Here is a 25,409-nt window from a genome sequence, read left to right on the forward strand (position 1 = left end):
CCCCGGTGAGCGCCGCCATGGCCCCGCGGGCGCTGCCGCTGCTGCGGCCGGGACAGCGGCCGCGCTCGGGACAGTGGTGAGTGGGGCGGGGGGACCGGCGGGACCCCGGGCCGCCCCAGCCCGCGCTGAGCGCCGCCCTCGCCCCGCAGGTACCGGCTGAGCCCGCGCGGGGAGCGGCCCGGCGGCCGCGTGGGACTCGGCTGCCTCCTCCTGCCCGGCCGCGTCCTGCTGCTGGCTGGTGCCGACCCCGCCGGGGCCTTCGCGGACGCGCATTTCGTGGAGCTGGGTGAGGGCCGGGCCGTGGCGGGCCTGGAACCGGAACCGCGACCGGGACCGGTGCCGGGTCCGAGCGCCTGTCCCTGCCCGCAGCCCCGCTCCGCTGGGTCCCCGCCGGCTGGCGCGGACTGAGGCCCCGCTACGAACACGCCACGTTCCTGCCCGCCGCCGGCCCCCCGCGCCTCTGGGTCTTCGGCGGCGCCCACCCCGCGGGGAACCGCAGCTGCGTTCAGGTGCTGGACCCCGGTGAGTGCCCCAGATCCGTGCCCGGAGTGGGGCCGGGGTTCCGGGCTGCGGGACAGGCGCGGCTTCTGTTCCCACGTTGGTTGTTTGGTTAATCAAATGTCTTAACTAGAAACAGGAACGTGGGAGAGCCCTGCAGTGAGGGGGGTGCCGCCGCGGCCCCGGACGTTCCACACGTCCTCGGCGGCCATCGGGGCCCGTCTGTTCGTGTTCGGGGGTGGAGACAAGGGAGCAGAGCCGGTGAAAGACCAGCGGCTTCACGTGTTCGACACAGGTACCCCAGCGCCTGCGAGGGCATTCGTCCCCCGGGCGGTGGGAGGGAGCTTTGCCCTTCGGGTTTAGTCAGAGGGGTGGAAGTGTTGTGCTTTGTTTGGAGATGGGTCCGGCTGGATGGGTCGCTGTTCTTCTCTTGACAGGCCTTTGTGTTCATGTAGTCACTGGGGATTCAGACCCCGTGGCTTGGATAGGAAGCCTTGGCAGGGCTCCGGGGTTTCTGATCTGTAGAACTTCCAGAGTTTTGTTCCTTATGCACGTGTATTCCCGTTTTTAGCCACCCTGACCTGGTCCCAGCCGGACACTCATGGTGATCCCCCTTCTCCTCGGCACGGACACACCGTGGTTGCAGTTGGGACCAAGCTCTTCATCCATGGAGGTTTAGCTGGAGATGTTTTTTACAATGATCTGTTCTGTATCGACATAAGTAAGTGTGGATGGAGGTACTGACGGGCAGTACCTGTGTGCGATGTGCTTTGATTTGGGGGGACCTTTTTTCCATAATACTAGTTCTTAAGTGCTTAAAATACTATCCTCTTTGTTTAAATCAACAAAATGTATGGGGTTTGTATAATGCAGAACCATGGACATGTTCTTTTCTTGCAACAGATGACATGAGCTGGGTGAAGATCCCGGCCACTGGGGATGTCCCTGGAGGACGGGCATCCCACTCCTCAGCAGTGTTTCAGGACCACTTGTACATTTTTGGCGGAATAGGTCCAGATGGGACACTGGATACTGCGTACAAGTATCACACAGGTAGGGAGGCTGCTCTCAGCGGTGCCATGGTAGATGCCAGGCAGCTGGGGAACACATTACCTGCTCAAGTCCTGGGCCTCTTCCCCCTGGAGTCACACCACTACGGGGCTGGATGCTCAGAACTGTTTAATTAACAGTGTCACTGTCTGGGGTGTGGCATTTAAAGCTGTGACTGTATCTTTGCACTGCAGGAAGGCAGCAGTGGACGCTGCTGCAGTTTGAACCCCCACTGCCCAGCGGGAGGCTGGACCACGCCATGTGTGTCATTCCCTGGCGGGCTGGGGCACACAGGGACACAGGAGACACCCCAGCTGGGCAAGAGCCACCTCTGGCAGCAGGTGACAGAGCTGGGACCCTCCAGCAGGGCCTGGGTGAGGACTGCACCGAAGACACCTTTGTCCATCTCCTGTTTGTGTTTGGGGGGATGGACACACAGGGGCAGATACACAGGGACTGCCTGGTCACCCTCATCGAGTAGTGTCCCCACAAGCACCAGCCTCGTCCCATGGGGTTAATTCTGTCCCTTAAACAATCCTTACCCTTGGATGGCTGGCACGGTGCTGACACCCCTGGGGGACAGGGGCTCTGCCTGAACACGGTCCTGCTGCAGCCCCAGCCCAGGGAACATGGCAAGAGCCGAGGTGTTCTAAGGCACTGCTGGAGCTGGCACCACACAAGGTCAGTCTGGACTTAACTAATCCCATGGATTGGATAAGGATCAGTTAAATAAAGAGACCAAATTTCAACTAGGCTTCTTTTTTTATAAGAACCTTTATTAGGTGTAAACTACTTTTCAGTCTTCAGAAAACTGGTCTGTTTCATATGAGACTTTATTAAAGCTCTGAAGTTTTAATACTGCAGAAAAATGTAATTAAGCCAAGCTCCTCCCTCACTGCTGGGCACCATCACTACTGCAGGCACTGAATGGGTTCTGATGGATAGCCTCCCTCTCCCAGCTCAGTGAAAGCTACCCCTTCAGCAGTTACTCAGGCTTGATCCCCCCTTCCTCATCAGGATCTGTTGTAGAACTACAGGGATGTCCAAGTCCACCTGGCTCCCTTCAGAAACTGAGTCTCAGCCCACCCCAAGGCAAGATGCCCAACTTCTGCTGTCAAACCTCCCACTCTTCCACAAACCCATGAAAGGTAACCTTGAGGGGGTGAGCTGCACTCCATCCTTCTTTAGGGTTAATCCAGATCCTGGTTGGAGCTGGGTAATGGAAATTACAAAACTAAAACAAAAGTCCAGTGTAAATAACAAATTTATTGTGGTCACTCCAGGTAGAAAAGCTCTACACCAAGTTCACATGACCAAGCTGTTAAATAGAATGTTCCACTGCCAATACTTCTAAACCCACATTTACACTCCCACCCCACTCCCCTCCCCAGACATCAAGCAACTGCTAACGAAAAGCAGGATACAGCCACGTCGGGCTAGCGGTTCCAGCTCCACTCACGAGTGAAGATTCAAAGTTACATTCCAAATTAAGAGTTCAATATTTTAAACAAGTGTTCCTGAGTCCAATATATACACACACCACATTCGGAGACGCCGGTATCTACAACTCATCCTTCTCTGCTGCCTCCTCCTCGCCGGGCGGGGGGCCGGCGCTGCCGTACAGCTTGCTAACGATGGGCTGAACCACCTCCTCCAGCTCCTTCTTTTGTGCTTTGAAATCTTCTATGTCCCCATCCTGATGGCTTTCCAGCCACTCGATCTTTTCCTCCACTGCTTTCTCTATTGTTTCCTTGTCCTCAGAGGACAGCTTCCCACCCAGCTTCTCCTTGTCCCCAATCTGATTCTTCAGGGAATAGGCGTAGCTCTCCAGCTCATTCCGGGCATCGATGCGTTCCTTAAGCTTCTTGTCCTCCTCAGCAAACTTCTCAGCATCATTCACCATCCTCTCGATCTCCTCTGGCGTCAGCCGGTTCTGGTCATTTGTGATCGTGATCTTGTTCTTGTTCCCGGTGCCCTTGTCCTCGGCCGTGACACGGAGGATCCCGTTCACATCTATTTCAAAGGTGACCTCAATCTGGGGGACACCACGGGGGGCAGGAGGGATTCCCGTGAGATCAAAGGTTCCCAGCAGATGGTTGTCCTTGGTGAGGGGACGCTCACCTGCAAGAAACAATGAGACAGGGTTACTTTCTTTCCCAGCTGTGGCTTGTACTTTGTGAAACCATGAGTGACACAGTTCCATCTACAAAGTACCTACAAGCCTTTGTGACAAACGGGAACAAGAATGAAAACCCTACAGACAGTCTCCAGCTGTCACAGGGACCACCACAGGTGACACCCACCTTCATAGACCTTGATGGTCACTGTTGGCTGGTTGTCAGAAGCTGTGGAGAAGATCTGAGACTTCTTTGTGGGAACAACAGTGTTTCTTGGGATCAGCTTGGTCATGACACCTCCGACAGTTTCAATGCCAAGAGTCAGGGGACAGACATCGAGCAACACCAAGTCACCTGGAACAGATCAAAGGTGTGACTGTGATACAGCTTCCCAACACAAAACACATCCCCCAACACTGCAGACAAGATCCCGAGGCCTCAGGGGCACAGAATTCCAAGGATTGGAAAAGATCCAAGTTCTTCTGCATCTTCTTGTCAACGCCCAACATCCACTGTTCAGTCAACTCAATCTTAGGTGGCAGCGAAGGTGTCCTTACCTGTATCCTGATCCCCAGAGAGCACCCCGGCCTGGACAGCCGCGCCATAGGCCACAGCCTCATCTGGGTTAATGCCACGAGAAGGCTCCTTCCCATTGAAGAACTCTTTAACGAGCTGCTGGATTTTGGGGATGCGAGTCGATCCACCAACCAGGACAATCTCATCAATATCAGACTTCTTCAGGTCAGAATCTTCCAGAACTTTCTGAACAGGCTTCATGGTGGAACGGAACAGGTCCTGGAAAGACAAAAACCCAAGGACTGTGAGACTATTCCCAGCATGCCCCACTGTGCAGCCCTGGGGATGCAAAGTACAACACTACGGAGCAGAGATGCCAAACTGTCCGTCGCGCAGCCTCAGCAAGGCCCAGCTCCCTGGCAGGCAACAGCTGCCTGCTTACACAGAGTTATTTATACTCCAAAGTGCAATGTCACAGCATGAGATGCTGCACATTCCCAAGTCCCAAGTCAGAGCTGAGGCTATGTAACTTTACCTTTCTAAACTTACCATGTTCAGCTCCTCAAACTTGGCTCGAGTGAGTGTCTCCGAAAAATCTTCTCCTTCAAAGAAGGACTCTATTTCGATCCTGGCCTGGTGCTGAGATGACAACGCTCGCTTGGCCTTCTCCACCTCCCGCCTCAGCTTCTGCACAGCTCTGTTATCCTTCCTAACATCTTTGCCAGTTTTCTTCTTGTAGAGCTTGATGAAGTGCTCCATAACCCGCTGGTCAAAGTCTTCTCCACCCAGGTGAGTGTCACCATTAGTAGCCACAACTTCAAAGACTCCGTTGTCAATTGTGAGGAGGGAGACATCAAAAGTTCCACCGCCCAGATCGAATACAAGGATGTTCTTCTCTCCCTCTCTCTTGTCCAGTCCATAAGCAATGGCAGCAGCTGTTCTGTACAGGGAACAGCCTGTCAGAGCGGGGGGTGCCACCCCACAGCTCCCCTCGGGCAGGACGGGGTGAGGTACTCACGGCTCATTGATGATCCGCATCACGTTGAGCCCCGCGATGGTCCCGGCGTCCTTGGTTGCCTGGCGCTGGGCATCATTGAAGTAGGCTGGCACCGTGACAACAGCGTGGGTCACCTGAGCAGGGGGGAGGGACAGGTTTGTTACAGAAATGAGAGAAAAACAGTTTAAGTAGTACCAGCCACTCTGAGCAGTGCTGGGAACAATTAGCCCATCTTTAGAAATGAAGACTCAGCACCAGCTAAGCCCATTTAACAGGGCTGCCAGAGGGGCCTGCAGCACTAACTGCGGTTCAGGAGGGCAAGGTTAGTCCTGACTCAGCCTACCCTTCTCCCATTTCCTAAAGCTGCTAATCCCAGTTGTTACCAGTGTTTCCCATGCACTTACCTTCTTCCCCAAGTAAGCCTCTGCTGTTTCCTTCATCTTTGTCAGGACCATTGCAGAAATTTCTTCAGGAGCAAATGTTTTTGTCTGTCCGCCTCCAACATCGACCTGAATATGGGGCTTGGCTTTCTTCTCAACCACCTGAGGAGAACAATGGATACTGTCCCATTTAACTATTCTATGAGCAGATACCTCTTCTGACCACAACTGTAGTTCCTCCAGTCCAGCCCCCCCACCTCTGCACTCAGGGCCCACCTTGAAGGGCAGGTACTTGATGTCTTGCTGCACAGAGGGGTCGTTCCAGGTGCGGCCAATGAGCCGCTTGGCATCAAACACTGTGTTCTCCGGGTTAGATGTGAGCTGGTTCTTGGCAGCATCCCCGATCAGGCGCTCCCCCTCGGGGGTGAACGCCACATAGGACGGCGTGATGCGGTTCCCCTGGTCATTGGCGATGATTTCCACGCGCCCGTTCTTGAAGACGCCCACGCTGAGGTTGGGGGGGGAGCAGAACGGTCAGGCGGCGCGGTGGCCCGCACATCCCCCCCACCTCCCCTTCTGCTCCTCCCTGCGCCCTCCCGTGGGCCCGCAGGCCTTGCCTCCCCAGAAGGGGCCCAGCACTACCCATGCAAGCGGTCACCACCCTTCTTTCTCCTATAGGCCCAGCATTACCAAGGGCCCGCAGGACCTGCCCCCCCCCGCTCCAAGGCCCAAGCACAGCCCATCAGCCCGGCCGTCCCCCCGTGCCCGGTCCCCACGCACCAGGAGTAGGTGGTACCCAGGTCGATGCCCACCACCGTGCCCACGTCCTCCTTCTTCTCCTCATCGTCCGCCCAAACGGCGCCCAGCGCCAGCAGCGTCAGCAGCAGAAGCCTCATGCCGGCCGCTCACCTGCGCCCACCTGCCGAGAGGCCGCCGGTTACACAACGGAGGCGCCACGTGCGTGGCCGCCCCCCACACCCCTCCCCACGTCGCAACCGCCCTTACCGTGCCCAGCGCCGCCGTGCGCAGTCACCCATCGACCCCACCCGCTCCTTCCGTGCCCTCAAGCGCCACCCCCCCCCCCGACCGGCCCAGCCCCGTGCGGCCCTCCCCGCGCGCGGCCCTCACCGTGCAGAAGCGCCGCGCTCCGATCACCGCTGAGCCGCCAGGCCGCGCCGCCCGCCCTTTTATACCTTCCGTTACCCCTTCGTGGAGCCTCCCCATTGGCTATCGCGCCCTCGCTGGAGCCTTCCCATTGGCCGGCTGCTACCAAGCTGGCCTCCCTCGATTGGCGAGCGCCGTGCGACAGCTCCGCCGTGCCCGGCGCGCCCCCCTCTCGCTGCCTCATTGGTTCCACCCGCCGGCCGCGGCCACAGAGAAGTGTGAGCCAAGCGGAGCGTCCCCATTGGCCGGGCGGGACCACGGCCGCGGGGGGGGGGGGGGGTTTGGGGGGTTCCCCGGGGTCCCCGCCCGGGGGGGGGGGAATAACCCTCCGGTGTGGGGGGGCGCCGCTGCCTCCCGGGGGCACCGGGGTACGGGCGGTCCCGGGGTACCGGGACACTGCCGGGAGGGAGGTGCGGGGAGGTTGGAGCCGGGCCGGCATCATGGCCGGGCCCTGCGGGGTCTCGGTACAGCCCCGTCCCTCACCCGTCGGGGACGAGGTGACACGTGTGTGCCCAGCGCCCCGAGGCGACACCGGGACCGTCCCCGGGTAGCCGCTGCCCGTCCGCCGGTGCCAGCATGTCGCAGGGCCCGGCCATGTCGCTGCACCAAGCCCCACACGCACAAGCCGGGGCCAGGCGGAGCGGGGGCTGACGGCGGAGCGAAGCTCCGAGAGCAGCCCCGGCTCCGCCCGGCCCCCGGCTCTCTCCCCGCTCCGCCTCGCCCCGGCCCCGCTCCCGGTGCCGGCCCCGGGACTACAAGTCCCAGGAGCGCCGTCGCCGCCTGCGCAGTGCCGCGCCCGCCCGGGCCGCAGCGGGAGCCGCCGGGGCGCTGGCCGGGCAGGGACGCGCTCGTATCCCGCGACAGCGCTCGGCTTCCTCCCCCCGAGGAGGAGGAGGAGGGAGCGGTGGGAGGAGGAGGAGGAAGGCCCGGGGCCTGACAAAACGCTTTGGTTCTTCCAGGGAAGAGAGAGGGAAGGCGGGCAGCCCAGGAGAGACGGAGCCGAGGAGGGTATGTCGGGTGGGTTTATCGCGATAGAGCGCCCGGGAGGCGGGGGGAGCGGTGTGGGGGCGGCGGGAGAAGTTGTTGGTGCGGTTTGCTCGGGGGTTTGTCTGTGCCCTTCTCCCCCTGGCCAGCCCTGCCTGCCCGGCGGGGTCCGGGCACCGGCGGTCCCTTTGCGGAGGCACCGGGAGAATCGGAGCCCTTGGCAGCGGGGCCCGCGCGGCTCCGGGAGCCGCTCGCTGCCGTGTCTCCTTCATGGCTTTTGTGTTGTGCAGATTTAAAACTTGAAACTTGACGAGTGTGGTGACTTCCCTTTTTGGTTACTCGCAGACCCCTAACGCTGGAGAACTCGGTCCGGGGAGTATCGGGCTTTTTTTTCTTGCAAAGTCATGATACCGCGCTCCTGAGAGCTGTTGGGATGGAGCTCTCGGAGCGAGCATGTGACACTACACTTACTGATAGGTAAAGTGCTATTTTGGTGGACGATGCAGTTGACTCACAAGTAAGAAGATGCAATTTGAAGAGGATGAAGGGGAAATGGCACGGGCAGTATGTGAAATCTGAAATACTCTGTAAAAGCAGCAGGATGGTGGCTTCAGGAAATAGACTTTTTAACTGCTGCTGCCGAGTAGGGTTCCAAAATATTTAAGATGCTCCACACACGGGTTTTGACGTGAGATTTGTCAGGTCCTGGAGAATATACTCTCCTCAGTAGCAGCTATCCTTCCTGGTGGATGGGAAGGGAGCTGCTCTCAGGAGAGCAGGCTGGGAACAGGTTGGTTTTGCCAGTTTGAGCGGCTTCAAGTTCTGCAGTTGTTATGACTAAAAGTTTATTAGTGCGACCCTTACCTAAAGAGAGCTCCGCTTTCTAGCATCACAAGCAACTGGAATAGATTTTAGCCTGCTTATGTGCTTTTGTTGGTTTTATGCAACGTGGTAATGCCTAATAGATAATTTAGTAGCCAGCTGATCCTGTGCTTTACTGGTAAATTCTGTTATGGGCTACGAGAAACAAGGTGCTCCTTGCACATGGATGGACAGTATGTCCAGGGCTAGCTGAGAGCAGCCTCTGGGCAGAAACAAATGTGAGGGATGAGTTTCTTATTAATGTCAATTAGACAGTGGAACTGCATTTTGTGTGTTTGAGTTGGTGGGTGTTGTGACGTGAGGGTTCAGCAATGAGCCCTAGGTCATGGTGAACCATCCTACTGAAAAAAGGGCTCTTTTAGCTCAGCTGTGGGAGACAGACAGTTAGCTTGTATAGAGAAATAAGGCTTGTGAGGTGCTACTATAATTACTAATGAGGAAAGAGGTACTTTATCGGGGCTGAATTAGCTTGGAAGCTATTCGGGCTTGCTTAGGAGTTATTTTTCAGCAGGACGGAGTGATTTTGCCTTGCCCTGCCCTGCTGACTTTAGATCTGCCCAAACTTGCTCTGGAAGTTGAGTCTTGTGTAGCGAGACTCAGGAGGAGCAACTAACCCTGAGCAGGAAACACAGGAGGAGGAAGGAGGATCTGGTGTACCAGGAGTATTGACCACTTTACTTAATCTCTTTTCTGTCAACTGAATCACAGAAATACTCAGCAGAAATGTGACCCGTTCCTGTATATCACAGGACAAACACACAGACTTTGTGAGGTGGAGGTCGGCACCTGAAGATTCAATGTCGTGTTTTCCAGGACTTTTAAGAGTAGGAAGCAGTCTGTGTCCTGTGTTCATCAAAGGGTAGACTGCCTCAGGTTCTGAGCAAATGTGTGCTGCCAGCAGGGCAAGGCATCTTGGATGCTGTCAGGTCATGCAGTCTTTGTTGTTGATATGTGGAGCATCATGAAGGGAAATTCTTTGAGTTGTTGTGCTAAGCTGCTCTTACTGTGCCGCAGTTACTCGTAGGTTCCTGAGTAGTCTTGAAATAACTGGCAGAAAATGGAAATGTTTTCATATCAACATGAAATTCCAGGATTGGAAAGTAATCTGCACATAGCACAATCTTAAATATCTGTTGTTCCTTCAGCCACAGCAGGCTGTTGGATATCTAAATACCATAAACTGACTCCTTCATACAGCTGTGTACAGATATCTGCTCTTCTAAGTGTGGTCTGTGGTAGTCATAAACGAGGTTACTGGTTAATTACAGGCGCCTTTATGTTTATGAGCAGCTGATAAGGTAATCTGACAAACAAGGTTCTGGAATCAGCAGAGGCTCTGCTCCAGAGCTGTTCTGTGGCATGTCACCAAACACTGGCTGTGGCCAAGTGCTCCTGAAGCTTTGGCCCCAAGTGCTGGTCCAGAGTGAACGTGGTGGAGCCTGGTCAGAGGATGCAGCCGCTGTCTTTTCGTACTGTTGTGAAGGGAAGAGGTTTTGGGGAGGAGCAGTGTGTGTCAGGTAGGTGTGTTAGTGGTACAGTAGTTTCTTCTTTCAGAACAAGCTGTGTTGGTAATACCAGTGTCTGAGGAGAGGAATAGCACATGCATCTTGCTCAACTGGGTTTTTTGGGTTTCTTCCCTGAGCCTTGCTGAAGTACCTTGTGTGTTAAACTGCTGCTTTACATCTCTGGTGTTCTCAGGTGTCTGCCAGAGACCTCAGGTGAAGACAAAATTGTTTGTGCTCTTGCTTGCTGTGCGTGTGTGGCTTCAGAATAATTCATTTCAAAACTGGTGGAAGGCAGTGATGAGGTGTTCCTCTCCACAGAGCTGCATCTCAGCAGCAATCCTGGCAGTCAAGCCACTTTGTCTTTTATGGAGGTTACCAAGCTGGGGAAGCTGCTGATCCCGTTTTCCTGTACACAGGGTGAAAGCTGCTGTCATGCAGTTGTCTTCCTGTGGATTGACAGGAAAATCCTGTGGATTTTCACAGTTCTTGTCGAAGCAGTGGTACACAGTAACCTGCTGTGGCTCAGTTCTGAATCAATTCTCCTTTACTTTTGTTATTTCTGGCGTTCTGCAGCAGAGGCAGATAAGAGACACACGTGGGTAGTGGCCAACTGATGGGATGTTATCAGGTAGTCACAGGACCAGTATATTTAGCAGCACAGATGCAGCTAAGGGTGCTCTTTGGAGCCTTGTTTTGGGCCTGGAGTTCACAGAGGCAATTAGTTTAAAAGGAAAAATCAGAATGCACAGCAATTGGCAGCGTCCCACAGCTTCTCAGGGCCTCAGTGTCTGTGGAAGGGCTGAGATGCTCTTCATGAGGAGGTGCTCAAGTTGTTCCTGCGTTGGGTGGTCACTTCACTTTCCAAGTAGGGGTGAGGTTTATGCTGTCAGGTTTTTTTTCAGGTAGCAAATGGTACAGTGCAGGAGTCTGACCTCTTTTTGCTGGTCAGGTAGATTAATGCATTTGTAACAGGACTTTGGAATGTGTGAGAGTCTTATTTGCTTCCTGAGTATTAACTAATTTTGTATATTTCTTTGTGTTTCATTGTCCATAGTTCCAGAAAAGGTTACCAGCAATGTAACTGCTGTTTTGATGATCATACCTTACCTCAAAAGGTCTCTTGTTTCCAGAGCACCTTTGTCTCTTTTGCTGATGGGGCTTTTGAAGCTCACTCCAACCTGTGGGCAGAGGAGGAAGGAGCATCTTCCTCAGAGGCTTCTCAGGGAGCTTTGCCTGTCCCTGATGCTGAAAACATCTTCTCTAATAAAAAGACAGAAAAAGACCCTGAGTGAAGCTGTGAGAGAAATCACTTGTAAGTGTAGGAGACACCTCGGGAGCTGTTTAATTGGCTTGTCTGCTCTTAAATGGGTTTGTAACCAGTGACACAAAAACAGAGACTTGTTTTGAAATTTGGCAAAGCAAAGGTATAGGAATGTAGGCAGAGGCAACAGGCTGTTCATAGGGGTACCCCATGTGGGTCCCCCCTTCCTTCCCAAAGTTGCTTAGAAGCAGGAGATCCACTTGGACTGACTTTCTGTCCAGGAAAGTGGAGAGTGTATTGACACCTGAAAGTGGAAAATGCCAACTAAAACTGTTCAGGTTTGATCAAGCATGAGCAGCTCTTGAGCACAGCCCTACAGTGGGAAACTCTGAAAAGCCAGAAGGTAGTTCTGCAGGTCTTGTTTGTGTGTGTTTGTATGGATTCAACTTTTTTTTCCTGGCTGATAGCAGTAGCTCACAGCCTAAAAACTGGTTACTACAGTGTTTGCAGGCAGTAGCAAGTTTACTGCTGGTTTTTTTTTGCAAGCTCTTAAATTCTGAGACTAAAAATAAATTTGTTGCAAGAAGTTGTTATTTGTTTCACAAAGAACTTTGGCAGTAACAGCGATGTTTCTTCTTCTAATCATTTCTCTGAGACTGTCCTAGTTAAAAACATCTGAATTAGCACATCCTTCAAGTTCCTGTCGTAATCTCATTTTTGGATGCATCAGCTGTAACCTCTGGTTAGGGTTGCTGAATTTGGTTTCGGGTCTTTTTTAGTTTAGGGGTGTTTTTTAAAGATCTTTATACCCAGTTGTCTGTGTTTACTAGGAATGGCCTTTAAACCATCAGGTGTAATAAAATTGCATTTTTTTAAATGCGTAAAGACTTGTGACAGCTTCTCTGTTCGTCTCTGCCTGGCTCCTGGTTGTGAGGTCAAAACTATAGATGAAAGGATTTAATTACACCAGGAGCAGTGATGGTTGTCATTGCAGCTGGTTGTCAGGCTGCAAAAACCCAACAAATGGGAAACCTGTGCCTAATTAGGGAGCTAATCTGTATTCTTCAGTGAGAATCACCTCCTGCTCTGCTGAACGGTGAAACACAGATCTTTAAAACACTAGCAGGGAAGAGCACTGGGCCAGCACATGGCATTCTAGCACATTATTTGTAGTTTCTCAAGCATGATCTAAATGGGGTTGTGAAGCAAGGCTTGTCCAGAGTCACTGCAGGTTGTGGGAAGTTTTTGACTGTAGCATGGCTTTGAAGGGTTCCTCACTAGAGCCCTCTGATGTATCTCCATTCCTGATACACATGGACAGGTATATTATAATCTGTTACAGATCACATCTGCATCAGACTCTTGTCCTTCCCAAATTAGTTGGTGTGGCTGTTAGTTCTGGTGGGGAAGACATAAAGCAGTTAACCATCAGTTCTGTGATCTTCATGCTTGTACCCCTTCCTTTGTCAGTATTAATGCAGCTGATGGGTTTTTTCTCTCCAAAAGAGTTAATTTTTAGATGGGTTTGCTCCTGGAATGTGTCTTGTCTGGTGCAGTACTCTGCTGAGATGTTTTCTAGTTGTGAAGTTAGAGCTGATGTTACGTTCATACAGAACAGTAGTTTGTGTAGATTTTAGCCCCTGATGTGCTATGAAAGCCTACGGTTGTTTCAGTTTTTCTCTCTGTAAAACAACATTTTTGGATCATGGCCTAAAGAAATATTCTTCTGAATTGAAATATTTAAGGAATTTTTTCTGAATGAATTCTACTGTTGAGCAAAGTCTCCAGATTTATTTCCAACTTCTGCCTTGTCTGGGTATTGATACTCCTTGGTTTGTGGTTTGGTGGGTTTTTTCCTTAATTAGTAATATTGTTATTATTTATTTTTTTTTAGCAGAACAGAGCAGCACTGGGAGCTTGGTGCTTCTGGTGCATAGGTGAGAGAGGTAACAGGCCAGAGATTCTGACACCCAGGTCCTGGGGTAGTGCTGGGTTATGTGGGTGGCCTTTAGGACGAAGGAGTAAGTGCCTGTTCCCCAGGCAGTGAGTGGGAACGGGGCTGGTCTTCCTCTCCCTGAACTTGTGTCACCTGAGCTGTAGCAAGGGCCACATGTCCTGGGTAAAGGCCAGGTTCCCACCTTGTGTAGCCGAGGTGTGGTCAGGGGTTGTGCAGTGCTGTGCTCCTGTTCCTGCTCACCAGGGCGAGCTGAAAATAGCATTTGCTTCTCTGCCAGTGTCCCTGATGTGTGACGGAACAATGGAACTGGCGCTTGGGAAACCTTGCATCGTGGAGTGGAGGATTTGAGGGGAGGGGCACAGCAGCATTCGCTGCCTGGTGTGAGCCTGTGCCCCGCTGGTCACCTCGTGGGGCTGGCAGGACTTGTCCCCGCTCTGCTGGCACTGACCCTCTCCCCTCTGTGTGCTCAGGGCTGCTGTGCCGCCCGCTCGCTGCCCACCATGGTGAAGCTGGACATCCACACGCTGGCCCATCACCTGAAGCAGGAGCGGCTGTACGTGACCTCGGAGAAGCAGCTGATCCAGCGGCTCAACGCGGACGTGCTGAAGACGGCGGAGCGGCTCTACCGCACGGCCTGGATCTCCAAACAGCAGCGCATCAACCTCGACAGGCTCATCATAACCAGGTACTGGGGGAGCGCACGCCACGCCTCGGGCAGGGATGGATGATCCTCGGAACCTGGAGGCCTTTGCTGTGCTAATCATAGAAATGGTGAGGTTGTAAAGCAAAGCTCAGCTAGGGAATCTTACACGCCTGGCCGTTTGGGCAACTTTTTAAAAATACCTATGTGTGTTTTGCTTCTGTTCATGAGAACAAACTCTCCTGAATTAGCTATTACAAAGTATTTGCAATCTGGAAAGACTTTTTTCCCTCTGTGGCAGCCTGGTTAATAGATTGACCACGTGGCATCTCTTAGCAAGTTTGTTTACTTAAGAGTTACTTAAACTGTTTCAATGTTTTTCTTTCAAGTGCTGAAGCTTCTCCTGCTGAATGTTGCCAGCACGCAAAAATCTTGGAGGACACACAGTTTGTGGATGGATACAAGCAGTTGGGATTTCAGGAGACTGCTTATGGAGAATTCCTAAACAGACTGAGAGAGAACCCCAGGCTTATTGCATCCTGCCTGGTTGCTGGAGAGAAGCTCAACCAGGACAACACCCAGAGTGTCATTCACACAGTCTTTACCTCCATTTATGGCAACTGCATCATGCAGGAGGATGAGAGTTACCTCCTGCAGGTCCTCCGTTACCTGATCGAGTTTGAGCTCAAGGAAAGCGACAACCCCAGGCGGCTGCTGAGACGAGGCACCTGTGCCTTCAGCATCTTGTTCAAGCTTTTCTCTGAAGGACTCTTTTCTGCAAAACTTTTTCTTACTGCAACCTTACATGAGCCAATCATGCAGCTTCTGGTTGAAGATGAAGACCACCTGGAAACCGATGCAAACAAGTTAATTGAGAGATTCTCCCCAGTACAGCAGGAAAAGTTATTTGGAGAGAAAGGCACAGAAAAGTTCAAGCAGAGAGTCCAGGAGATGGTTGACTCCAACGAGGCCAAGCTGGTGACCTTGGTTAACAAATTCATTGGCTATCTCAAACAAAACACTTACTGTTTTCCTCACAGCTTGAGGTGGATTGTATCACAGATGTACAAAACGCTGTCGTGTGTGGACAGGCTGGAGGTTGGGGAGGTCAGAGCCATGTGCACAGATCTCCTTCTGGCCTGTTTCATCTGCCCTGCCATCGTCAACCCGGAGCAGTACGGGATCATTTCTGATGCTCCTATAAATGAGGTGGCAAGATTTAATCTGATGCAGGTATGATTCACAGTAAGGCAGTCTTAAAAATATACAAATGGCCTTTTTCTTCCCACTAGAACTGATGTTACTACAGTAAAAGTGAAAGTATTCGCTCTCCAATTTATAAAATGAATGCTAATGAAATATTTGTGTTAATTGTTGCTGAAAAGGCAGGCTCCAAAGTTTATCTGTTTGCTTAAAATACTGACTTGAAAAAACTGACAGCATGTATTCCTGTATCCCTTAGAAGAGTTGCAAATACCCTTTATGAAAGCTGTTATAAGGGATGGAAGCTAAGGCATAAAAGTGACTATAAGATGAATTCTGGAATGTATGTAAATGGATGTTGTTCTGTTCTTGCTAATGTTACATATTGTAACAGGTATTGCAAAAAACAATGAATTACTTTGCTGAAAACCCCTTGTTGTCTGGCAGTAATGCCCAATGCTCTACTTCGAGCGTTCCCCAGCCTTCGTGACCAGCTTTTGTAGTTATGCAAATACTTGGACAGTTTAATGGTATTACGTACAGGAGTCATCTGAAGGTGTTGAGCAACACTTGTCTGACTGAGGATGTTCCTCCACATGAGGAACAAAACCTGCTTTTTACTGTTGTGTATAAAGTGGGCAGGGAGTGATTCTCACAGTGCAATCACGCTGGTGAGTTTTGCTCAGTGTTTTTCTAGAATCCAGCAGCAATCCTCTCCTGTGTCACTGCTCACGTGCTGCAGCAGAGCAGTTGGCAACTCTTTAAATTGAGGGTTGTTTTGCAGTCGGAGATGAATAAGGAATATGTGCTCTGAAATAGGGGTTAGCCTTCCTGCTATTCTTCCTTAGTAAAATATATGCAGCCTTTGAAAATCTCTAGGTTTAGATGACCTAGATTCAACTCTCAATTCTGACGTGTTGTAAAAACAAAACATGCTTTGTTCCTGGGAGGGGGAAGTATGGATGCTCACAGCCTACTGTGTGTGCACATTTTCTTGTTAAAGGCAATGACTGCTTCTTTTCTAAGCTTCTTGCATTTTTTCTGCCCTGAAAGCAAGCACAAGTCTCTGTCCACTCAATCAGAAATATTCCTTGGAGTATTAAATAAAAAAGGATTTAGAATGGAGGAGGTTTTTTTGAATATTTTTTGTAATCAGGTCCATCATGTTGGTTTGAAAGGCTTATTCTTGGTACTTCTTTTTAATTTCAGGTTGGGAGACTTCTGCAGCAGCTGGCAATGACAGGCTCTGAGGAGGGAGATCCACGTACGAAGAGCAACCTCGCTAAGTTCGACAAAGTAAGAATCCAGACTGAAAAATCCAAGAATACATCATCATCCTTCTTCAGCCTCCTTTTTCAGACATTGCAAAGAATTTACTAAGTGTTTAATTTCCAAGTTACATGTAATGCAAAGCAGATTAAATCCTGCACAAAGCTGGGGAAAAAAATCTTGAGTACTAGGATTAAGGGTTGGGAATTCTTGCTTCTGCTCTGACCTAATAATTCTGAAAAGAAAATATTTTAAAAAATCAAAGGAAACGACATTTTCAACTGAGCACTGTAAGTGCTCAAGGCCAGGTTGGATGGGGCTTGGGATAACCTGGTCTAGTGGAAGGTGTCCCTGTCCACGACAGGGGGTTGGCACTGGATGGCATTTAAGGTTCTTCCAACCCAAACCAGTCTGCGATTCTGTGATTCCATGAAATACTGAATTACTGTCTGTGGTTTTTCAACTGAACCTAACAAAACCCTTTGATCTGAAGACAACCTAAGTATAATGTCTGTTTTAACACCTAGTAATTTGTTAGTACAAGTAACTTCTCTTACTTTTTTGCATAGTTTTGCTTTTTTAATTCAGCTTTTCTTCTGTTAGTATTAATCATCCATAGCCATAGAGCAGTTGTCTTTGTCGGAGCAACAGTGAAGCTGATGATCTTTGATATATTGTCAAGTGTTTAAAAACCTGCTGGTATCCTCGGTAACCTTGTATCCTTCCAGGTGTTGGTAATTCTAGTTGTTACACAGTCACCACACAAAGCTACACATTTATTGTATAAGTAACGTTTTCACTCAGATTAGAAAGTGCTCTTGTTGTTGCTTCCTTGTTTCACTTTTAGTCTGTGCTCAGCAGATTCTTCGGGAAGGGGCAGTTTACTTGCCGTTATTTTTTATTTAAAATTGTAAGAGCACACTTAAGTAAGTAACACTTTGGAATGCAGGAAAGGAACGAAGGAAATGATAAAAGTAACTGCACACTTTCCTTGCTTGCTCTTCAGTGACCTTAAAATATCTGCCATTTTATCCTAAGATTTTAGAAGTAGGAAGCAAAACGTACATTATTCTGTGAACTACTTAACTCCTGTCATAGGTTTCCTTCCGAGCTCTAGGGAATGGTCTCTCATTCACACTCTCTGCTGTCTCTCAGAGCTGTGTTGCTGCTTTCCTGGACGTGGTGATCGACGGGCGCGCAGTCGAGACTCCCCCGATGTCGGCCGTGAACCTGCTGGAGGGGCTGAGCCGCACCGTGGTGTACATGACCTACAGCCAGCTCACTGCCCTGGTAATGCCTCCTGCTCCTGGAAAGAGCCAGCCTCAGCTTGTACCCATGTGGTCCCACCTTGGCAAAAGCAGGCTGGTCGTTTGCACTGCAGTTCTTACCAAAACTATTGTCAATGTTTAGGTTGGCTTCATGCGGAACGTCATGTCAAGTGATCAGCTTAAGGAAGATCGGATGGCTTTGGAAAACTTGCTGGCAAATTTACCCCAGAACAAGCCAGGGAAAAGCAGCAGCCTTGAAATGACTCCGTATAACACCCCCCAGCTTTCTCCTGCAACTACTCCAGCTAACAAAAAAAATCGGCTGCCCATAGGTAAGGAGAGCGAGTGGAGTTCCCGCATGATTTCTGACACCTTGGGCATTTCTGTGCCATTTTCAGTCATCTCTTGGGGTTACTCTTTATACCTTCACTTCCTACTTTTTCTGTGTAGATGGTGAAGAATTTTCTTTAGCATACAAGGTAACTTCCTTACTGTCTGATGCAAGTGTGGTGGATGACTTTCATCACTCCAGCTCGAACTGAAGAAAATTGCTGGAGTGGTTGGTAGTCATAATGGTGGTGGTTGGCAGTGATAATAAAAGGGAGGTTTGAAGATGGGAAGCAGATCTAGGGGGAAAATTGCTTAGGAAAGTAGTAAGATGGAAGCAGAGGTATTTAAATAGTGGGATAGAATACATTTAACATTTTTATTAGAGAACGAATGGACAGGAGGGTGAACAAGCAGGAGCAGGACTTTTAGAGTACGTGCTGAGAAGAGAAGCTTTCTCCTTTCTCCGTTCCTTGCCTGCTCTAATTCCAACTGTCAGTATTCTGGAATGCAATTTTAGGTTGGTTGGGTTTTGTTTTTCAAACAGGATTTCTGGATCTTGAACTTTTTCATATTAATAATACTTTCTTTTAAAATAGCAAGTGTGGTACGCTTCTTCAGTGTATATTTATGTGAATATGACCACATGGGATATTTTTGTTTCAGAGATTTGGTGTCAGTGTGTAAAAGGACGAAAATATACAGAGGCCGATAAGTGGCAAAAAACCCCCACAAAACCACCCCCGAAACAAACCTGTCCCATGTTGGTTTAACTCTGCTTTTGAATAGTTCTGGTCTTACACCTCTAAAGTAGGGGCACTTTACAGCATTTATTTTCTGGTATAAGATATCTTTTGCTCAAAGTTTTTGTTTCTTTTGTTCATTTTAATGCTTTCGAACTCCAGGACAGCAGTTGGCAGCGATCACTGCCTGGGATACCTCTGCTACCAATCTCTCAGCTCACATAACTCTAGTAACCCCTTTTGGTGGGTAATGCCGTCTTTCCATTCTTCTGTGAAACTTTGGCTCGTGTCACATAACTCAAGCATGTCTTTGGGTTACCCTGGCAATCAGTCCCCTTTGCAGATGTCTTGGGTGTATGAACTCATTTGGTGTACGTGTGGATTTTAAAAACCCCTCGTGTGCCTTTGTGTGACAATCAGAATTTGGCTGTGACTTCTGCACACTTGCCTTGTTTTCCCTGGGTCAAATAAAGAAATAATTGGTGTCATGGTGCCATTCTTAGAAACCTTAATTTCATGTGGGTGTTTTTCCTTCTGTGGAGCCGAACATGGGAATCTGAGGCCAGTTGAAAAGAGGATTTAAGAGTGGCAAAGTAATCAGAGTAAACCACTGATGTATTGTGTGTCTGGGTTTGAGACACTTGTTAGAATAAGATTTCCTACTTTTTAGGAGAAAAAACCTTTTAAACAAATTAATTAGAGTTTTAAACCACAGAAACCCAGACCTTTTTTAGTAACAAACTTAATTTTCTCATATAATGTATAAAAAGTCTTTTTGTGATTGGAATAGGCTGAATCGCTGTAGGCAAACAAGTCACAGTGTACCTTGTTTTTCTGCTTCTCAACTTTTATGTTGAATTTTTCCTTCTTCACAGGGCAGTGCTCAAGTTTAAACACCAGTTCCATCTCTCAAAAGTTTAATAAGACTTTGATTTTGAAAATTTATTTAGTATGTGTTGCTAATTAAAGCACTGCAGTTCTATATTTCAGTTGCACTGTCTTTTTTTCCTCCTTAGACAAGGAGGAAGAGCTTTCTAATGTCCATATTTCAAAATATTTTCTTAGCCACTCGAAGCAGAAGTAGATCAAACATGCTAATGGACCAGCATGGAGACCATGAAGGATCCTCCCAGGAGACTATTCCAGAAGTTCAGCCAGAAGAAGTGCTGGTGATTTCTTTGGGGACAGGTCCACAGATTACTCCAGGAATGATGTCGGAAAATGAGGTATCCAGAAACATCTCAGATGTTTTGAACTGTGCAGCCTCTGTCTTCTCTCAGAGCAGAGCAGTGAGGTTGAAAAGCTAAGTTTTGGTAGTAAATCCAGAATGGGAATTAAAATCCTTACTCCGTGTTACTGAACTTGGGGGTTGTAGCATTCAAATTTGCCTTTGTTAGGTGGGGTTTTTCCCTCACTTAAGAAGCTTAAGAGTGAACTTGGGCTATTGCTTCTGAGCCTGAAGAAACTGTGTCTCTGCCCACCCTGTCCTTTGGATCCAGGAACACAGGTGAATGACAGAACTGGAGCACTGATCCTGATGCTTTTGGCAGCTTATGAAAGGCACAGGCCCAGGTTCTTGTGAGGGCAGAGCTGAGCTCACAGTGCCATCAGTGCCTGCAGACTGTTCCTAGGGCAGGGCTGGTGTTCCAGCCTTTTCTTTCTCCAGCCTGGTGGTTGGGATTATCTCCTTTGGCAGCCTCGTGCAGATCCTTTCCATACTGCACTGCTCTGTGGGGTGATAAGGGAGTGATGCCTTTTCCTGGTCTTAAAATCAAGAGGCATACACGGTTAGAAGGGGAAAAGGGATTTTACCTTGGTATTTATTTTTAAGGATCCTTAGGTGTACACGTCCAGGTCATATGCATCAAGATGCACCCCGCCGAGTCTTTCCCTGTGTCTCTGTCTTTATTCTTTCTTCCCGTGTCCCCCCCAACATTGGGTATGACATTATAGGCTTTACTAATTAGCATATCTATCAAAGATTCCCCAATGAGAGGTTCAAGTGAGCCCCCCCTCCCCAAGGAACCTTCCCCTGGATGGTTCTATCTTGGTTTACAGAATGTGTTCTGGAGAGGACCTTGGGGTCTGGGGCACACTGATCCCCAGCTACGAAGCTTCTAAAATGTTCAGTCTCTCAGCTTAACAAACAAGTCCAAGAATGTAGGCAAAAAGCACTAGGAATACAGAAGCTGTAAAAAGGTATAACAGGGGTATAAAAGAAAAGGCAAAAATCTTCATGGCATCAGGAGCTGTGGCTCTGTTGTTATCAGGACATGCCTGATGTCCACGGGGTGGTTCCTTGCATTCTCCCCAGGCTCTGACTTGGGAGGTTGCTGTCTTTTTTCAAACAGAATGTTAGAAATTTGGTTGTTCCATTAACAATTCAAAAACATGCCTCCAGTGTTTTATTTGCTATTTAATTATCTGAAAAATATATTATTTTAATGAAGTCTTGTTTCTTTCTCCCACTCTCCAGGTGTTAAATATGCAGCTTGCAGATGGCGGGCAGGGAGATGTCCCCATCGATGAGAACAAACTCCATGGTAAACCTGATAAAACCTTGCGCTTTTCCCTCTGCAGTGATAATCTGGAAGGAATATCTGAAGGTGAAGGGCTGTTTAAGTCTTGAAGAAGTTTTGTTGCTCTTTGGTTTTTTTCACCCCTTAACTCTAAAAGGAAGGTGTGTTAAATACAGCATCTTGTCTTTGCTGTTTTGAAGGCTGTGCTGTTTCACTCTGAGAGCCTGTCTTCTCTCTTAGTTGTTCAGAGAATAAAGCCTGGAGCTAAATTTTGACCTACAAAGGCATAACTGAGTCAGAACTAGGAAGAGAAAAACTAAGTGTATTTAGAAAGAGAAAATAGAGGGTTTTTTTTTTTTTTTGAAACTTAAGTGCAGTACTAGTTATTAAGATAATCTAACTTAGCTCTAAACTTGGACTTCTCAGACTGATTTTTCATCATGTTTTAATGAGCTGTTACATATCTCAGAATAGTTTCTGCACAACTCCTTTATATGAATCTCTGACATAACAAAACACAGGTGTCTGTGGGATGGAAGAGGTTTGCATCTTCTGCATTATTTTGTTTAACTTCCATAACTTTGTTTTTGCTCTCTGTCTCCTCAAAATAAGAAAACAAATTCATGCGCAAGTAAATAAACTAAAGGCAAAGACTTTATTGGCTTTTTAGTTACAGCTAAGTACAGTAGTGGTGAGAGTCAGTATTTTGTGTTGGAACTGCTACTTCATTTCTTGTAATTTTTCTCATGAGCTTTTGTGTCTTGCATTGTTAATGCTGTATATTTAGGAACTGTTATTCAAATTAGTTTTAAGGTAAAATCTGTTTTCCCAGGCCCTTCCAATCGCTCCAACTCTGTGTCATCTCTGGATCTGGAAGGGGAGTCGGTGTCGGAGCTCGGCGCGGGCCCCTCCGGGAGCAACGGTGTTGAGGCTCTGCAGCTGCTGGAGCACGAGCAAGGCAGGTGCCAGTTCTCTCTCACAAGTGCCTGAGGTGCTGTAGATGCTAAAGCCAAAGTATTGTGGAAAGAGGTTGCAAAATTGACTAATTCAGGGGAAAAAAAAGTAGAAATTTTCCTTGTGCAATCACTCTTGTATTTATTTGTGGGTTTGGTTTGGGGTTTTCTTTCTCCCAAGAAATATTGGTTTTAGTCTGTTGTTAGGAAAAGGAAATTGCCTGGAATTTTGAGACTTAATTCCTTTATAGGAAATTGCTTTTAAGGTTTTGCTTGATATCAAGCTTTTCCCTTCAGGAGCAGGGTGATCTGGATTGAAGTAGTCTGGAAGCATCTGGACAATTTTCTGTTTAATATCCATTTGTCAAACACTGAACAGATTGCCCAGAGGTTGTGGTGTCTCCAGCCTGGAGATACTCAAAATATGACTCGACATGCAACCTGCTGTCCCTGACCAGGGCAGGGGGTTTGGGCTGGAATGGTCTCTGGAGGCCTCAGCTTTTCTGTAATCAGTTGTTCCTCTGCAGGAATTGTATCAGTGTCTTTGTAGCACTACGTTTAATTTATTTTTTCGGTCAATTTAGTTGATAGGTCACCGTGTGAACTTCCAGATTTTTCTTCTTATGTCACAAATGTGTTCTTCCTTTAAACCACTGCCTTACCTGACAGAATAAGGGGGTTATTTGCTTGGAATTTTTTTCCTAATGTACTCTTACAGGTTTTCAATCCGAAGTAATTGGAGAAGCCTTTCAGAAAATCGAGACCTGTTTATTTTTCCACAGCCACCACTCAGGATAATCTGGATGACAAGCTCCGTAAGTTTGAAATCCGTGACATGATGGGTTTGACTGATGACAGAGATATATCAGAAACTGTGAGCGAAACCTGGAGTACAGATGTCTTGGGAAGCGACTTCGACCCCAACATCGACGAGGACCGGCTGCAGGAAATCGCAGGTAACGGCTGTGCTCTGGGTAGGTCCTGTGCTGCTCTGGAACCGAGGCTGCAGAGCCTTCCTCCTCCTCCTCCTCCTCCTCCTCCCTTCCTCAACAGGGGCATTTCCACGGATTCAACTGGAGATTTGCTGTAGGAGGACTTTTGTGTGCATGACCTGGACTGTTCTTAGTTACTCGTTTCTTTTCAACGTTGTGTTTCCTGATTGCTTTATTAAGGACACTTAAGATGTGTTCTTACTTTTCTCTCTAGAGCTGACTCCCCAGGCCCAGCTCTAGCCATACGCTCCGGCTTTACTTTTGCAGGTGCAGCTGCAGAGAACATGCTAGGCAGCTTGCTGTGTTTGCCAGGTTCAGGATCCGTGTTGCTTGATCCCTGCACAGGTTCAACCATATCAGAAACCACAAGTGAGGCGTGGAGTGTGGAAGTATTACCAAGTGATTCAGGTCAGAATCGGGCAGTTTTTGCTTATTTCTTTAGCATGATTCTAAGACTCTTCCAGAGGCGTAGAATGCAAAACAACGGCCTCTTCCTCTTTCTTCAAGAAATTACTGTCCTAGGAATAAGTTAGTTTTTGTGAATACTTCCAGAATTAAAAGGACAAAATGTTCCTAGGCAGAAAGAAGATGGAAAGCCTTGGGAGAGACTTCTGTTACTTAAGAAATTCTTAAGCTCTGAAGGGGAAGAGAAGGGTTTGCAAAGCAAACTTGTGCTTGCTTTCCTTCCCTGTGGTGTTGAGTAGAAGCTATCCAGGACCACGGTTTACTTTGGTTAGTGAAGATGTGACTGTATCCTGTTGTCTAAGAAATACAACACTTAAAACAGTAAACACTCCTTAGCATGCCTGTGCAGACAGAGCATTGCTGTCTGTGCAGAGTCCTGCCTTCGGTACCAAAGGATATAAGAAAACTCTTGCTGAAGTGGTTGAGTTACCTTAAAACTTGATACACTAAATCAACACCCCCCTTCCTTCTGCTTGTGAATGTTTAGGGAGCATGGCATTGAGTAATGATACTTTCTCTCTCTACTCTCCATTTTCTCCCTTTTGTAGAGGCTCCAGACTTAAAACAGGAGGAAAGACTCCAAGAACTGGAGAGCTGCTCTGGGCTGGGTAGCACGTCTGATGACACAGATGTGAGGGAGGTCAGCTCTCGGCCCAGCACTCCCGGCCTGAGTGTTGTATCAGGTGTGTGGAACTGTCTCTGAAAACGCTGCTCTATCACAGCATGGTCAGCACTCACTTTGCTGCACGTGCTTGATTTATACATCACTCATAAAATAACATCCTGTACTCATTCTGGAATTTTCAAAGCAGTGATTCTTTGTTCACCTCACAGAAGAAATTTAAAAGGCAGCAGAGAGGTGAATGCCCTGTGTTGCAATAGCAGTGGTTAGCAGAGGAGTGTTGCTTTGGAAGAAACTCCAAACTTTCTTGCATTTAGTTTTATTATCACAACTTGTTTTATTTAAGTAAGTCATAGCTCTAGTTCTTAATTTTCTGCAAGGTATACAAGAGTGGAGTGTCTTTCTAATGCCCCTTGTCAGAGTGTATTCATGGCTAGGATAACACTTTTGAAGATGTAGAGCAGAAATAAACTGTTATTTCAGCGGTATAGAAATTCGTGGTGTCTGTAGGTGCTACTGTGAGTTAGAACTTGATTATTCACTGTCCACCAAACATTTTAACAGCCTCAGGATTTTTGCTTCCTTGCTCTCTGAAAGACTATTACAGATGCTTCTTTTGTTATGTGTAAGGTATTAGTGCAACATCTGAAGATATTCCTAACAAGATTGAGGATCTCAGGTCTGAATGTAGCTCTGACTTTGGGGGAAAAGATTCTGTAACAAGTCCCGACATGGATGAAACAGCCCATGGTAAGTTAGTTATCTGGAATCTCTGACAAACACAAGTGACATTTATGGAATCCGTAAATTTTACAATTTCTCCCAATTTCAAAGTGCTGGTGACTAAGCTTAGTATTTTCCTTATTTGCCAGTACTGTGTTTGTTTGACAAAGAGACTCCAGTCTACTGCTTTGCCGTACTAGAGCTTGAGTACTAGATCTAAGATTCCTAATTCGGTTTGATGACATTGACTGTCCTCTTGCATTTTGGAACTGGGCTGCTCCTCAAGAAGTCCCCACTTTTTGTGATGTAATTCTTTGATCATTTCAATGTACTACAGAGATCTTTCCGTACAGGAATATCTTTACAAATACTTT

The 25,409-nt window shown here is 48.4% G+C and overlaps 3 protein-coding genes across 9 annotated transcripts in view; 2 read left to right on the top strand and 1 right to left on the bottom strand.

Moving 5' to 3' along the window:
- Window positions 1-6: 6 nt before the first annotated feature.
- Window positions 7-2,297, top strand: RABEPK (Rab9 effector protein with kelch motifs). Its single transcript, XM_042052719.1, has 7 exons — window positions 7-76; window positions 150-286; window positions 370-522; window positions 632-793; window positions 1,070-1,219; window positions 1,402-1,551; window positions 1,743-2,297. The coding sequence occupies exons 1-7, from the start codon at window positions 18-20 to the stop codon at window positions 2,027-2,029; spliced, it is 1,098 nt and encodes a 365-aa protein (XP_041908653.1). The 5' UTR covers window positions 7-17; the 3' UTR covers window positions 2,030-2,297.
- Window positions 2,298-2,794: 497 nt separating this feature from the next.
- Window positions 2,795-6,778, bottom strand: HSPA5 (heat shock protein family A (Hsp70) member 5). 2 transcript variants are annotated; one of them, XM_042052717.1, is made up of 9 exons: window positions 6,687-6,778; window positions 6,339-6,477; window positions 5,835-6,066; window positions 5,583-5,720; window positions 5,200-5,312; window positions 4,731-5,121; window positions 4,223-4,460; window positions 3,852-4,019; window positions 2,795-3,669 (listed from the first exon to the last, which is right to left on the bottom strand). In XM_042052717.1, the coding sequence occupies exons 2-9, from the start codon at window positions 6,452-6,454 to the stop codon at window positions 3,110-3,112; spliced, it is 1,956 nt and encodes a 651-aa protein (XP_041908651.1). In that variant the 5' UTR covers window positions 6,455-6,477; window positions 6,687-6,778; the 3' UTR covers window positions 2,795-3,109. The 2 variants fall into 2 exon arrangements, with proteins under 2 accessions (XP_041908651.1, XP_041908652.1); XM_042052718.1 differs by lacking the exon at window positions 6,687-6,778 and having other exon boundaries at window positions 6,339-6,508.
- A 144-nt stretch (window positions 6,779-6,922) lies between these two features.
- GAPVD1 (GTPase activating protein and VPS9 domains 1) overlaps window positions 6,923-25,409 on the top strand; it is a 30,342-nt gene continuing 11,855 nt past the window's right edge. The window contains exons 1-15 of one of the 6 annotated variants that reach the window (XM_042052711.1): window positions 6,923-6,940; window positions 7,682-7,730; window positions 13,782-13,996; window positions 14,341-15,184; window positions 16,364-16,450; window positions 17,579-17,713; window positions 17,834-18,023; window positions 18,924-19,004; window positions 19,827-19,987; window positions 21,238-21,367; window positions 22,113-22,238; window positions 23,016-23,189; window positions 23,493-23,633; window positions 24,239-24,373; window positions 24,943-25,062. In XM_042052711.1, the coding sequence (XP_041908645.1) occupies window positions 13,812-13,996; window positions 14,341-15,184; window positions 16,364-16,450; window positions 17,579-17,713; window positions 17,834-18,023; window positions 18,924-19,004; window positions 19,827-19,987; window positions 21,238-21,367; window positions 22,113-22,238; window positions 23,016-23,189; window positions 23,493-23,633; window positions 24,239-24,373; window positions 24,943-25,062 (2,509 nt within the window). In that variant the 5' untranslated portion in view covers window positions 6,923-6,940; window positions 7,682-7,730; window positions 13,782-13,811. Of the gene's footprint in view, window positions 6,941-7,579; window positions 7,740-8,051; window positions 8,184-13,781; window positions 13,997-14,340; window positions 15,185-16,363; window positions 16,451-17,578; window positions 17,714-17,833; window positions 18,024-18,923; window positions 19,005-19,826; window positions 19,988-21,237; window positions 21,368-22,112; window positions 22,239-23,015; window positions 23,190-23,492; window positions 23,634-24,238; window positions 24,374-24,942; window positions 25,063-25,409 lie in introns of those variants that run through there. The other 5 variants (XM_042052714.1, XM_042052712.1, XM_042052713.1 and 2 more) reach the window with 5 other exon arrangements.

Source organism: Corvus kubaryi, unplaced genomic scaffold (assembly GCF_017639235.1).
Source record: "Corvus kubaryi isolate FWS band 111438036 unplaced genomic scaffold, C.kubaryi_AGA036_p1.0 78, whole genome shotgun sequence".
NCBI lineage: Eukaryota > Metazoa > Chordata > Aves > Passeriformes > Corvidae > Corvus > Corvus kubaryi.